The sequence below is a fragment of the Corvus brachyrhynchos genome, unplaced genomic scaffold, assembly GCF_000691975.1.
Source record: "Corvus brachyrhynchos isolate BGI_N302 unplaced genomic scaffold, ASM69197v1 scaffold43, whole genome shotgun sequence".
Classification (NCBI taxonomy): domain Eukaryota; kingdom Metazoa; phylum Chordata; class Aves; order Passeriformes; family Corvidae; genus Corvus; species Corvus brachyrhynchos.
Genome location: NW_008237353.1, coordinates 4,432,284 through 4,448,442, shown reverse-complemented (window position 1 = coordinate 4,448,442; position 16,159 = coordinate 4,432,284). Strand labels below are relative to the sequence as shown.

The 16,159-nt window shown below is 38.8% G+C and overlaps 1 protein-coding gene across 4 annotated transcripts in view; it reads right to left on the bottom strand.

Annotated features, from left to right (window-relative positions):
- Positions 1-2,091: 2,091 nt before the first annotated feature.
- The window catches only part of CDKAL1 (CDK5 regulatory subunit associated protein 1 like 1), a 389,233-nt gene continuing 375,165 nt past the window's right edge, over positions 2,092-16,159 (bottom strand). For all 4 annotated transcript variants that reach the window (XM_017730699.1, XM_008630909.2, XM_017730700.1 and 1 more), the window contains one exon: positions 2,092-6,062. In XM_017730699.1, coding sequence (XP_017586188.1) covers positions 5,856-6,062 — 207 coding nt within the window. In that variant the 3' untranslated portion in view covers positions 2,092-5,855. The remainder of the gene's footprint in view (positions 6,063-16,159) is intronic.

Here is a 16,159-nt window from a genome sequence, read left to right as displayed (position 1 = left end):
GCTCTGCCACTGGTTATCTGTACAGCTGACTTGGTAACTCATTCTCTTGTTTCCTCCTGCAGTCTCATACTAACACTCTGCAGACCATGTCCCACACAGCCCTTTGTAATCTCTTGTATAGACATCTTGTAGTTGGTGATTTTTAGATATTGACTTTTATAGCTCATAAAGCCACTAGTGCATATCAAATTTAATATGTTCAGCTGACATCAACAATGTGTTTTACCTCTTGCGCTGAATTACGGCATTTCTGGGGTTTGCAAGTTCAAAACTTAATACAGCACAGCAGAAGAGGCCTTTTAATCCTGCTTATTAGCAAATGGGAGTTTCTGGCATAACCCAAAGGCTTTGGCAGACAGACACCACACAGCTGAAGGACAGACACTGCACAACAATGGCTTCCAAGCACTGATACCTCTGGCAAATCAGCTCCATTGGAGAAGCAGCATTCTTGTTTTCAGGGAAAAAGCCATCTTCCTCAGACTAATATGTACCCTTCTGAAGACATGTCATCTTCCATAAAACAAAATGAGGTGCTGATAGCTTGGATGAAGCAGCTGGAAGAAAGGCTAAGAGAGAATGCAGGCTCACAGTGGAATGGAGGTACTTAAAACCCAAACAAATAGTTGAAGCTTGCAACCACTAAAGAGCGTGCATTATACACTGAATGCCACCGGACTGAGGAAGTTTCTTTGCTGGCCACAGTTTACCCATTTCACGTACCAAACAGCAAGAAATGTAATGCACTGACAAGCAGGGTGAGAGGGGACCGTTGGAATGCCCTCCTCCATGAAACTGCGTGTGCCCAGCCCACAGCCAGAGGCCGGGCTGTGGTACCAGTGTGGTGGAACAGACTGCTCTAACACAGCACAGGAACTCAAGAGTTATGAGCAGTTGGGAAGGGTAAGGGTGTCTGTGCAGCAAAGCCTTCCAAGCACCATTAAAGTTTCATTCTTCAGATTATACTGTTATGATATCCTAACCATGAAAAGCCAAATTTCCCATCATGTCATGATTTCATCACATTAATTTCTCTCAGATCCCCAACTCTTACAATGTGCCAAACAATCATGGCCCTTTTTTGGTGTGTTTTATCATCTCCAAGCTTCTCCTGTAATCTGTAACCCATTGCCAACTAACATTTGTACACCACTCCCCACAAACACCACCCAGGAAGGGAGCAGACACAATATTTTATGCTCACTTGAGCACAACTATGCTGTTTTCACATTCAAAGACAGATGGCACATTTAAAGCACGCAAGTTGTAGGCACAAATCTGCATCACGCTCTGGTCACCAACATGGAAATTCACCCCATTACCTAAAACCAGCATTAAGCACACCATGCAGGGCAGATTGTCCTCTATAAAACATTAAGACCACTTTTTAAGAAGAATGGCTGTAATTGCTAAATATTTTCCAGCAAAATAAAGATTGTTGAAAGAATACTCAAATATTACTCTTTCTCCATTCATGGGACATGACTAGACAGCATTAATGATCCAATTCCATAACCACAACTTCCCAAGTGGGAGTTAACAGACCCTGGGATACCAACAGACATGTGGTGCAGTGGCATGATTTTTTTTTTTTTTTTTTTTTTTGTACTTCTTTAAAATGAAAATAGACTATTAATAATTCATCTCCCTTCCTCTTACTGAAGAACCTTCATTTAAAGAAAAAAAGCATTCACTTGAATGCTAAGAGCATGCATGAATCAAATATGGAACTAAAAGACATTTAATGATATTTGCACAAACACTTTCCAGCAATGACTCTGATTTTAATTATCTAGTGGATGAACCCTGCCTGTCAACAAGTCAAATGGTATTTTGCAGCCAATTCCTAACTCTGTGGTCTGTGTCTCCTAGATAAAACTTGCTTTAAAGCTTTTGCACTAGTATTTTTCATTTTGCACCCTAGTTTTACAGCCCCTCAATTTTTTCCTCTGCTGTTTCATTTCTAAATGCTCTTTGTTTCTATCTATATAATCAACCACAGTGCACACAAAATATAATGTGGGATATAAAACCGTGAAAATAAAATCTGGGAAAGTTGCAAGCAATTTTTCTAGCAAAAAGTGCATGTTCGAGAAGACATAAACAAAGATTTTAATAAGCTTCACACAGTCACATGCCCACTCATTCCTCTAAATTGTCAGAGCTCTTGCATAAGACTTCTTTTATATTCATCTTAGTCCCTGAAGTTACACACATCTTAAAGTTAAAAAAGATAGACTTGTTAATAACACACAAATGTTCATAGACATAACATCTTTACAGATATCCTCTGTGAGCAGATCAAGCCACTCTCCATATGTATTTAAACGCAGTGGAAGGCTGGAGTTTTTAAGTTGTCAGATCTGTGCCTGGGTAAGAGGGGCTCTATTTTCACTCTTGGAGCAGTGAGAGATTAGCAGCTTGAAATCACTTTGACAGTTTCAGTTACTCTCCTGCATACTGCAGGGAATTTTAATTCCAACCTGTGAAATTGTAATTGCTTCTCAAGAAGAGCAGGAGGATTCTGGGTAATGGCCACAGCCAAGCTCAGTGTCAGAGTTGCCAGTTGCTGCCACTTCAGATATTACTTGCTGTTATTCAAAAATCACTCCAGCTTTCCATATGGGAAGTTGAACTGGGGAGTGAAACTAGATTAACAGTAGCTATCAGATGTTCAGAGATGTGCAAGGAATGATGCAACAGAGGTGAATCTCCTCAAAAAGCACCTTCTTTTTCTTCTTTCTCTTGCTTTATAGAACAAGCTTTACATAAAACACTTCATCTGTCATACTCTTTTTCTAAACAAGTATACCATTACTAGAAAGCTACAATGAAAAGATTAAATGACGAAGTCCTCTAGCATACAATGCACAAGCAGAAAATAAAATGTGTGTACTTAATGTTGTTCATGAGAGATTGAAGATGTCTTTGCTACTCAGGGTTCTGTGGTTTGCAAGATTCCTCATAGAAAACAGCCAAAGAGAACTCAGAGCTACTGCAAACATTTAAGAAAAATTGTTGAGACTGGTATCAAATGGAAATGATATTCTTTTTTTGCTCTGAAAAAAGGGCACTGAATGTAGATTGCTTATTAGCAGACCCATTCTCTAGTGATGAGTGTGTTGAGGATGTGTAAAAGTGGGATCAGTTGACTGTGGGGTAACCGCTCCTGCAATGACCTTGTTAAGCTGGAGTGCAGCAGATTTCTCACCCCCCCTTATGGCTTGTAAAGAGGGAATACTTGGTGGAAATAGGTATCAAAGATAATGCTGATGTAAAAATTAAAAATGCTGCCTGGCAGGGCAGTTAGAAGCATTCAGGGAGCCAAACGGGATCAAAAATCACAGATCAGATGTGTACAGGTCAACTTGTTCCATGAGGAGGATGTACTTGTACAGTTCACTCCACACTCACTGAGGTTTCCAAGCTGCACCAGTAGCCCCAGGCTTGGTCCAGGCTTGGTCCAGGTGAGCTGTTTGACCAGAACTGATTTGCTCAGCTCAGTGGGTTTGGAAGCTTTAGCTGTACATAAACAGAAAACAATAACAAACATAATGCTGCTTGACAACACAACCTCTCAAAATCTAAAGGAAGGCAACAAACTATGTGATAAACAACACTTCCTACTTACCAAATTAAAGCTCAGTTTAAGAATATACTGTGAGCAATGTCATTTACAAAGTCTTCTTTGGCCTCTTTCAGTATATTGCACTACTTCTAAGAAAATAAGCTGGTCCCATTAAAGACAACGATGCACAGAATCTAAATCACAAGCTTCATAAATCTCCGTAATAGCTGATGCAATGAGTCTGTAATTGCCACGATTAGATAAGCTAGAGTGGCTGACAGAGATAATGCTAGAGGCACAGAACGTATCTGCATAGATTATTCCCATCACATGTGAAAATTTGGCTTGGATATGATGATTTTGCCAATCCACAGTTTTCCTGAGAATCTTGCAATCTGTGGTACTTTCCTGAAAATTTCAACTCCCAGAGTCAAGTTGGTGAGGTTTTTTTGAGAATTTCTCAGATTTGTTAGAAAAGTAAATTACTGATTGTTATATATTCCTTGCTCTACAGAAAGGCCTGAGAAAAAAAGCAGCCCAACAAAGAGAAGCAAATCAAGGGCACGATTGTTGGGGTTTTGCTTCCTTTTTTTTTTTCTTTTAAAACTCATGTGTTTTCAGTCTTTGTTCATGACCTTCATGACCTTCAGTAGTTGCAATAAGGAATATAATATTCAAGTCATCACACTCCTGATTTCCTGAAGACAATTACATCTGTTGTTATAATTTACAGGCTGTGCTAAAAACATCATGGTGGAATTTCCTGATCAATTGTCTGTAACTATTATGAATCCCCGGTTTATAAAGTACAAAGCACTCTTACTAGGGGATTATTCCTCTGCACTGTAGAGACAATGTACTGGTTTCAGCTGGGATAGAGTTAATTTTCTTCACTGCAACTGGTATGGGGCTGTGTTTTGGATTTGCTGTTGTTGAGTGGAGCTTGCACCGAGTCAAGGCCTCTTCTGCATTTCCAGGAATGGCTGAACACCTGCCTGTCAAAGTAATGAATGAATTATTTCCTTGGTTTCCTTTGCTTGCACGGGCAGCTTTTGCTTTACCTATTTAAGTGTCTTTACCTTGACCCGTAAGTGTTATCGCTTTTACTCTTCTGATTCTTGCCCCCACCCCACTGCAGGGGAGTGAGCAAGTGGCTCTGTCTTAGCTGCCTACTGGGGTTAAACCACAACAGCCAAGTAAGACAGCTCCGCTCCATCTGAGTATGAAACAAACATTAAAAAACCCCTCTGCAGTTCCTGCTCTTATGACTTTAAACAGTCTTTGCAAGTGGAAGTTTGGATGAAGTTTCAGAAAGGTGACAAGGCATGAACAAACCAACAATATTATGTGATCAGGTGCTGGAAGAACTGGGCACACAGTCCAGTCCCTGACTGACCAGGACATTCTCAGCATGTTTGGAGATCCTGTTATGACAAAAATGGCTTGAAGAAAGTAATTAGAAATTTTCATTGTGTAAAATGCAACCTTCCCACTAAGAGAGTAATAATTGTCTTCTTGAGCCAACGCACAGCTTCTGGAGATTCACATGTAGTTCTTTAAGCATTGTATTAAATCTACAGACTGTATTAAATCCATCTTTTAACAGAACTCAATCATCAGAACTACATCTTCCCATTCAATTATAAAAACCCAACACCTTTAAAACTATTTCTATGTAAAAAACAATTCTTGTTGTATTAACAAAGCCTAATAACTAATTGTGAACTTGAGAGAGGCAAGATGGCAGTCAAAAATTCTTTCAGACATGACAGCAAAATAAATAGCAACAAATGACAAACTTTAATGGCCTTGCAGTGTTCATTCTAATGTAAAAAGACAGATACCAAACCATCACACTGCATCAAGAAAAATCTTTAGGAAAACTTTAAATATCCTAACCATAAAAGATGACCAATATCACTCAATGGAAAGATCCTTACAAACTTAATGCAATTTTACCTGATATAGCAATTATGAAAAGAGTATGTAATGCAAACATTGCATCATTTTAGGAAAAAAAGAAAAGGAAAGGTGCAACAAACTGTTCTACCAACCAAGGATCTCAGGTTTTGGCAAGATAGGCCTCCCTACAGTTTATTAACCTTCTCTCCTTTGAATGACAGGAAAGGCATAGAGTGAGTACAAATTATTGCCCAATTTAGATTAGCTTTCTTTTTTTCTAAAAAAAAAAAAAAAAGAAAAAAGAAAAAAAGATTTGTTGGTAAAAGTGTTTCCTTTGAAGATTTTAAACAGCAGTTTCACTGTTTTTATAAAAGCCCCATTCAGTTCACGGTTCTGTTTTCATTCCTCTGTAGTAAAACATAACAAGAACTGCCAGTAGAGCCAGGCTGACAGACAGGATCTTCAGTCCACCTCCCTCTTGTTGCCATGGGAGCTGAAAAGCCATCCACGAGCTGAGCCGTGTTTTCACTGGGATCTCAGCAGAAGGCTGGGCTTTCCAGTTTGTGCCGTTCTGTGGTGCACGTCTGAACTCCTGTGAAGAAATGCACATATTAAGATTGAAACTGTTATGTATTTCTGATTGTACATACCAAATACAATCTCCTCTTTATACTGAAGTTCAAATTAATGTCCTTTTCAAGACCAACAATTCAACCTGCAGTGCATCATCATCAGGTCATCAGTTTTTCATACAGGAATCTTATAAATGCCATACAGAATCAGTATTTCTAATGAAATTAACTGCCAAATCAATGCAGCTGTTAGCAACAAAAGCAAATCTCCAGACCTCACTGTCAGCACAGACAGTTGTTTGGTGGTTATTTTTTAATTTGTTTTGCTGCTATCTCACTACTTTCCATTTTTTGGCTTCTCCAAACGAAATGTCTATCCAGTGATAAAGAGGACCACAACACTCAATCCTTCGCACAGCAGGGATCTTCTAAAGTCAATCATCGACTCCTGGTGTGCCAGCTCAGTGGTGCTTGAAAAATCCTCCCACAGGGCTTTTCCTTTCCCCTGACCCTCAGGAGGCAGCTGTGCTAAAACACTCACCTTCTCATTCAGCATATTGAATGCCAGTTCCCTGCTGTGCCTGCCATTACCGTTCCCAACCTGACTGCAAGCACCAAGATCCCCAAGAATATGAGGTCTTTTAACTGCAGCACAAGTTACAGATGTTGCATCACTATTTCAGCAAAAAATCCAAGTGAAAAGAATAAAAGGCTCTTTTCTCTCGTACCCTTGTTCAGTTCAGCATTGTAGATACTCAAAAGGAAAAGCATCCAGTGAAACTGTAATCTGATGACATTTGCAAGAGATATAAGTGGTAAAGGTGTAATTAAACAAAGGTGTAATGATGCTGCATCGTAAGATTCAATATTTCTGTTGATCATTTCTGTTTTCCTCCCTATATTTCAATAATCTCTTGGGAATTCAACTGAGTTCAGTTGGATTTTTAATTGGTTTGAAAATTTCCAGTTAAAAAAGGTTTTAGATTAAACCATTTAATTTTTTTCCCTTTTACATTTTGTATAAAACAAATCAGGGATCCAGAAAGTACCTATCTGGATAATCTTGTATTTCCAAGAAGCTGAAACAGGGCCACATGAAAATACAGACCAGATGCCCGCTTGGTCTTTCACCAAACATATTTCTGGGGAAACTCAAAAAAATATCAAAGCTCCAAGAAAGGTGCCTGCCCATGAAAGTGTGACAGCACAATTCAAACCTTCTGTAACTGCCTCCTGTTTTCCATTTCAGCAATCAGCTCCATTATAGTAATTGTAGGAGGAAAATAATGATTACTACTGGTTAGGTAAGTAAGCATCAAAGGGGCAAATGACAGCCTGGAGTAAGTGCTATTCTAACATCGAAGTTATTGCTGACTTACACCCCAATTCACATAGGCAAAGGGTTACTGACCAAGTGAACTATGAAATGAGGATGACTTCTCACACATACTGCACTTAGAAGACCATCAACTGGGTAAACAGAGGAAAGGAAACAGGCAAGCACACTGGGATGTAGCTCTCCACAGTGTGAGGCACAGTAGCAGCACCACTCCAGAACTTCAGTCTATACTGTGCAGAACATGTTAACTTAATCAAAAACTATTGTTCAGTTATTAATTACAATCAGGTTCTAAGGCATCCGAAATTTTAGTACTTGGCCATAGCTATTTTGTCCTCCCAAATCAAAGATGATTAACCTTTACCTGCAGATTAAACTTGAAAATGTACAGTATTGAGGATTTTTTACAAATGAATCAAAATTCTTTTGCAATTTATTATTTTTAGATATTTATAAAGCTTTTCTTTTCTTTGCAGGTCTCACAAATCTCTACTAATGTAAGGTGCTTAATTTATGGTAATGACCTGTTTTTACATGTATTGTTGGTACATTAACACTAAGGCTAACACGTGATTCAAAGGAATGGATAAGGCTGTAAAAATATCACTACAACTAAAGTCTTATTTCTTCTGATATTTATTTTTCACTGATTCATGACTTAAAATTTGGCTGACTACAATCAGCCTATAGACTCCTAGTTAAATATTTCTCCACTGCATGATGAAAGTCATGGTTATTTAGTTGTACAAGACTCGATGCTATCCCTTGGCAAGCAGATAAGGAGGGCTAGTACCTCATAAATGACCTTGTAACTTTCTCCTCAATGCTCCTCCTCTTCATGCTCAGCTTCTGTTCCTATCTACATGTCTCAGCAAGACTAGGGACAGCCAGCAAAATGCCCCAACCACAAGTTACAAGTTGCAAAATGTTTCAGAGACTTTTGTTTAATCTTCCCCTTCACTACCAGTTAAGCACATCAGCGTTTCATGTATTCAATCATGTTTCTGTGCCATAGTTTACAGCAGTGACTTCACTGGCATTTCGTTTATGTTATACAGTTTTTCTGTTTTCCAACATAAAACCAAAGAGTCTCATCTTGCTGGTATAATTTTGATCAAGAATAGCCTATACTGCTTTTTTTTTTGTTACTATACTGTTTTCTTACACCTCTATTGCAACAAGCACTGCATATGCATTAGGTAGTGCTGCATACTGCTAGTAGGACAGAACGGCACAAGAGATTTTAGCAAGGTTTACAAAGTTCCAGTGGTGGTAAATGCTGCTGGTGAGTTGTCCCAGTAGTATGTCATCTAATCAGCCTAAGCACAACTGTGAAATCCATTTTTTCCTTACTTCATCATATTTCCAATAAATGAGATGATCATACTGATACACTAAACTCATTTTTTCTTTTCTTTCTGTAGAAAGACAAAAATATCTTGATTTGCAAACTGAAGTGACCCTTTTCTTAAAGATGTACATCACAGCTCACCCCTTAAAACACTGCTGCATTTCTGCTTGATAATGTACATCTCGTCAGGTGACCCTGCCAAATATATCCTTTCAAGGAAAGTAAAGAGTATGTTCATCTGATCCATGTTTTCTAAGCACTATTCTCTATTTTGGCCCAAAATTCTGCCTGAAACATGAGTAATACCACAGGCTTCCATGAAAATTTCCCTCATTATCATCACAGAACATGCATTTGTAAAAAAAAGAGTACATCTGGCTCCCTGTGACTGAAAGGCTCCCGTAGAAAATGACAGTCTTTTTGTCCCCATCCTGAGATTCATACAGAGCTTTTAAACCCAGGATAATCACTCAGAGACACCTGCAGGTGGATGCCTCTTCCTGAGAGTCTGTGATGTAGCTCTGTGAGACATGGCAGAAATTCCCCAGTGGGAAGAGGGGCTCTGCTAATGGGACCATGTCACTGCACCCTCTCCCTCCTCAGTAAGAGCTGAGTGGCCCTCACTGCAGTCTGGACAACAGTGAAGGGCCTGTCAAGAATAGATGCAGTTCTTCTGAGCACACAAGTATCATATAAACAGCTGTATTAGTGAAAAACACTGTATATATAATTTTATGCACCTTTGGTGTAAAAAACCTCAGTGGAGGTAAAGACCTCATTTTTTGAACTAACATTTACACTCGTCCACTCTCCATGCTCTCACTTAATAGAAGCATTAATTCTGAACAGCCCTTATTTGTACCTCTGTCTCTGTGACAGAGAATAAAATATTCACAGTGCATTAGTTTTCCAAGGAAATCTTTAAGTCATTTCTGTAATATTCTAAACTGATATAGCTGTGATATTTACCACATACTACTCAGAGTAGTGATCACTAGTAATCACTAGTCAGAGTGCAACAGTTCCTTAAGCTGAGCTCAGAAATCACACTTTTGTAGCTGCAAGAGTTAGAAAGATTACCATAAGGATTCATTTCAGTGGAATTTAGAACTAAATTCAAAGCCTCTTTTAACAAAATTGCTTGGAGGAAGCCCTAAGGTAAAGAAGTTCCAAAAATATGTGTTTATACTAGTTTCAGTCTCGATAGGCCACAAACTATTTGGTAGACTTGTTAAGCATTGCTCTCACTAGATAGGACCACAGTGGAGGAAAAGGTACTCTAAGATTTAAAACTATATACTATTAATCAAAATGAGGGGAGGTAGGGAGATTACCAAACCGAAATGCAAAGACAGACACTTTGAGCTAAGCATCTTGTATTTCCATGGAGGCAGCCTTTAATCTTGTTTTGGCAGTCACAAAGTAAACACAAGACTTTGCTAATAAGGTATAATATAAATTATTAAAACTTCTAGTGTATGATCAAATGCATTTCAGATTATTTTTTGAATAATTCTGTCTTGACGACTGCCAGGAGTAATATATTTTGTGTACTCTTGCACAGACCCATTCATTGCTGTCTTTCTCAAATTTCAGTCCCAGATTAAACCACTGTGCATGAAAGAAATACATAATCACATCAAAACCTAAGATTTGGCATCTGTCGATCATAGCCTTGCTTTTTGTAAGATCTCACTTCATGTTAGTCAACAAAGACATAAGAGAAACTCTTTAGCTCTGAGCTGAGGTTTTAATAGATTCAAAACATTTCTTACATGCAAATTTCTTTTATGGCTCAGGGGCACTGTTAGAGCTTGAAGTGTTAGCTAACTGCTGTGAAAAACTACTTGACTGAGCATATCTCAAGATAAATTAGACTTCTGAATTTTTTAGCCCAACCAAGTACATCACACACTTGTACTACTGCCTTTAAAAATATGGACTTTTACATAATCATGCACAACAAGTCTGTGTGACAAATTTAAAGAAAACATGTTAAAATATGCATTACATATCCTGCTGCACTATTTGCAACTCTGGGCTATTACACTTTAAAGGCATTTTTCAGATTTAAAAAAACAAACAGTTACTGAAGGTCACATAGATTACACATCCAAAAAATATGTAAATTAAATTTTATTGAATAGCTCCAGAAGACACATTTAGTTCTGTAGGTATTAAGAGAACTCCTTTGATTTATTACCTTAAAAATTTTACCAGCCTTCTGCAAATGTGGAATGCTGATCTTAAATTACAAAATAATACAGAAAATATTTTTTTCCGAATGGAAGTAACATGGTAATTCCTACAAGAAGCATCCCTACCACCATGAAATCCAATGAATGCCCAGTACAATGCTGTTAAGAGAAAATGCTGTCTACAAGCATGCTTGTGTCAGATGTTATCAGCTGTACACCATTCCTAGGAATCTGTTGATTCCCAATACACACAGAGTTTACCTACCCATTTTAAAAAATAAGAAACCTTGAGGAAAAAAAATAAAGAAGCCAGGTCCTTTTGCAAAGGAAATTCATATTATTTCTTCTTTTTGGGCTTTGAAAACATCCAGTGATGGAGACCACGACCTCTCTGGGCCTTTGTTCCCCTGCTGGAGCCCATTCATGGCGAAAATGCTTCTCTTCATATCCAGTCTGAACCTCTCATTTCAACTTAGGCCCAGTCTCTCATCCTCCCACATGTGCCACTGGGAAGCACTTGGCTTGGTCTTCTCAGGAACCTCTGCACTGGCACTGGGAGGCCTCTGCTGGGGTCTCCTGAAGCCATTCCTTCTCCAGCCTTGAACAAGCGTGGTGCCTCAGCCTCTCCTCACAGGCCAGGTGCTCCGGCCCCTGACCCATTACAGTTCCCAGTTCCTAATTTACATCAAGATCACTACAAATGACCCAGTCAACGCAGGTCAGCAATAGTCCTAGGAGCTGGACCATGGTCGGATACAACTATACAGCTAATAATGGGAGGCTATAGAGATTGATTGACCTTAGGCTCATCTGCATTAAATATGACACTTCCTTCCACCTGTCAGCCTCTATGAAGACCATCTTTAACTAGGGCCTTCCCTGACCTGCACAGCAAGTCAGCAAAACCTGTGGTTTTTCCAATAACACCTGCATGATCTGTCTGATTCCTTTGATCAACATAGAAAAAAACCCCTTGCTCACTACACAACTTTTACCTTGATTACTACTACAATAATCCCTCCTGTCCATTCTCTTTTTCTTCTACTTCTCCTCATTTCTCTCTTGCATCATATGACCATGCAGCCTCTCTAATAAGCAAAGGCAGAGATGCCACTAGGTACACAAATTTGTAATGTCATGTCATACAGACACACATCTGGAACTTCCTCCTCCTACATTAACATTAAATTCAAATTTTAATATTCCTATTTAAGAGTATTAAATGAATCCATTTTCTCTCTCTAAATTCCCACCATTACTGTATGGCTGCATTGGTGTTTTCTTGGCAGACATCTCTGCTCTCTTCCATGTTCTTACCTAAGGGTAGGCCCTTGCCTACCTACTTCTTTTTCCTCCCCCAGTCTGTCAGATTATTCCCTCAATCAGCCCTCAAAATTCATAAAGCACTTAGATGCTAGACAGAAGGCTGAGCAACTGGGGCTTATTAAATGACTTCCTTTGTGATCTACACTTTGAGGAGGAAGGAAACAACCAAAAAGCTCAACTAACAAAAGAAACAAAAACAAGAGAAACAACCAATGGAGAAAACACAAGCCAAAAACCACCTCCAAAATGTTTAAAACACAGTCTTGTGCTGTTTTTCATTATACCCACTTGTTTTAGCCTGTTTCTTTATATTTACTTATAAACGCTTCAAGCCAGGACTTGGCTCTTTTTTTACATATTTGTATTTTGTGCTGCTATTAAACTTAGTGACTCAGTATCCTTCCACTACAAAAACAATGCACTGTCAAAATAACCTGTCATTCAAGGTCAGACATGACATCTTTAAAAAAATAGTGTGATGCCTGGATTCTGAGATTCTGAGCTTTATTTTTTTGTAATAAGGTGTGGGGGTTGTCAATCACTATGATGGAATCAAAGGACATGACAGCCAGCATTCCAGCTAGCACCTGCAACCACAACAGAACTGAGAGATCTTCTAAACAGAAAAAGTTTGCAATTCAAAAATCACAGTCACCCAAGCAATGAGTTGAAATGAAGAATGAACATAGCAGCACAATGTGGACAAATTCAGGATGGGGTTCTGTCACTATTCATCTCCCTATGCATAGGACAGTTTTATGAAGGAGATGGCAGATACTTGCTCTGGGCACTTATCTGGTAATTAGCTGGCTAACAGACAAATCTGTTTCCTAGAGCTCACCAGCACAGGCTTCATGGCTTTGAAAATACATTACAGTGAATTACAGGATGTACATTAATTTGTAGTAACACTAGACATCATTTTCCAGTGTGCATACCACGACCTGTCTTACTAGATATCATTCCACAGGATTCCAGGTTGCTCCTTCTTTAAAGGACCACTGCAATTTTTTTATTGGGTTTTTTTTGGGGTGTTTTTTTAAATGAAGATTTTAAGGTTGTGTTTATAATACAACAATTTTCCCAGTTTATTTTGTTGGATGATGAAAGAACGACAGCATGTAAATGTTCTAAGACTGCTCTACAAATGAGAATATTAAATGAAATATTATATACTTTTTTTACAGCACAAGCTTTCAGAGACAATCACCTTTTTTCTTCCCTTTTAAATCTTGAAACAACAATGACAATTATGGGGAGGTCAATGGCAGCTACAGGCAAAGACACAAAAGGTTTCCATCAGAAAGGGTACCCCAGTAAAATGAACAGCTAGATCTGAAAATCTATATTCATGTCACAAGAACCACCAATATAACTGAATGATATTCACATATCAACAGTGAAATGAGTAATACTGCTTTTACTCAAGGGACATTGCCTCTCAAAAGCAGGAAAGATTTCAAAGATCTTTCACATGGAGCAAAGTAGAATAAACTGATATATGTACATATTCTTGGCTAAAGCCTTCCCCTTAATCCTAGAATATGTCATAATCCTGAATTTATGGTGTTTTCATTTATTCCTACAGAACCAAGCATTAAAATGGAATGTTCCACAGAGACTTATATAATACAACAACCTCAGAGACAAAGGATATAGCCCTTCTTAAACTTCAATGTTGTGGACAACAAACATGGTTAAAAAAGAGCATTTGAAATACTTTGCAATTATACTAGCTTCCAGAGTCCCAATTTCATACCTGTAGGTATCTGTGGGATCTATACACCTCCCTTGTTTTACAGGGAGAGGAGAAAAATAAAAAAGATTGAAGTGTCTCCAGGGCCACAATGCAAGTCAGCAATTAGGTCTCTACAATTCCTGCCTCAGATTCCAGATGCCACCAGAAGCCAACATAGCCTGTAAAACCTTTTATGTCTGTAAAGTTTAAGTTTTAAAACCGTTTTCTTAAAGCTAGGCAATGCCTTAATATGCAGTCTCCCGACAATTTCTCTTGCATTTATTTTCACAGACTTTTCTGCCTAGGATTAAACACCTATGGTTCCTCGGACTGCAGATGTTCACCAAGCACAGCTGGAACCAGACCCTGGCAAAAAGAAGCATTTCATGTAAGCCTAAAATTTAACAGTTAATACAGCGTGACTGATCTTGACCAACTTTGTGGGTTCAGTGATAATACAAAGGTTTTCTTTTCACATCGTCATGGCCTCTTTCCTTTAAGTATCCTTAGTTGTTTTAGGAGGTCTCCCACAGTGCCAGTTAGCATACTTTTGAGCACCTGAAGGAGTGTCTGGAAATCTGGGTCTCCTTTTTAATTTCACACTCAGACAAGTTCAGCTGCAGTTAATGGAGGGCTCTCTCATGGAAACATCAAACAATGGTTACTTTCTGTGATTAGCAAGCCTAACTGATCTAACACAATCTCTATCCCCAGTCACTACAAATGATTCGTCAGCCCTTCCCCACAAGAAAGATTACATGAGAAAAACCTTTCTTGGCTTGCAGAGTATTTTATGCTAGATAATCATGATAGCACCTTGGCGCTCTGTCTAAGACATCAAAGAGCAGTAAGTATCCAATCTGCAGGCTGGAACGAATATCTACCCTCAGGAGAGACTTCGTATCATTCAGAGGGTGGTCTGACCAAACTTCTGCAGTTATACAGTGCCTGAGCAGGGACTTGCACCCAGTCATGCTGAAATACTGACCATTTGTACCCACTGGACCTCAGTCCTCTCCCACACGGGTGTTACACGGTGTGCTCTATCAGGTTGTATCTGATAATTCCTAGGATTAGCTCATGAGGAGAAATGCAGTTTCTCTGGAATTAACCATGAAGTAACAAATACTAATTTCCTCCTTTTCTTTGCTATTTCGTCCCCTGGAGTTGTCTTAAATGCTGAAAAGTCACCACTGCAACTTGCTTGAATATATGCTACAAAATTTTAATAATTTTTTAAGTATCTAGTTCCAAGCATCTTTAACTGGCCACCATCAAAATTTTTCTCCAGACTAACCTTCTAGCAGACACTTCGAATATCTGCCTCATCTTTATCTGTGAAATGGGAAGTCAAAAGCTGCATTTCAGGAAGATAATGCAAACATAAACTTACAACTGTTTCTGAAGCACTCAGAAATTTAGTTATGGGGGTCACAGTAAAGGTTAGAAAGAAGTAAGTAACTTCCTTGAAAGCGAAGTTTAAAAGGCATGTAATGACACTATTATTACATGACAAACAATGAAGAGGAAAAATATCTAACAAAAGCTTATCACATTGGATGCTAGGAGAAATTTCTTTACCCAAAAAGTTCTCAAGCATTGGAACAGGCTGCCCAGGGAAGTGGCTGAGTCACTGTCCCAGCAGGTATTTAGAAGATGTGTGGATGTGGTACTTGGGGCCATGGTTTAGTGGCTTGGCAGTGCTGGATTAGTGATTGATGATCTGTAAGGTCATTTCCAACCAAAAAGATTCTGATACTAAAGGAATAGTCTCAGCTCTGTGCACAGGGGAAAACACTTTGTGCATGGATGTGTGTGAAAATACTGCACAAGTACCTAATAAAAAGCTGAAATACAGTACAGTTGGCATTTACACAGAAATGAGGAGTGTTAAACTTTTCTCTATTTAGAAAAGGCTACTGTGAGAATACAGCCCATAATATTTTAATACAGCTTTCTTTCATGTTTTGCTATTGCTTTTGTCTGTAGGTGGATACAAGTATTGACAACAATTGACTCCTGGCTAAGTGGTGTCCTCCAAACCATTTCAATATCTCTGCCTATCCTAGCAACTTTTGAACCTACTCACTTACTTCAACAGTGGGAAAACAGCAAAGGCTGGTAAAAACCCCTCACCCAAGTTGAAATCAGTGCTCCCGCTGAGG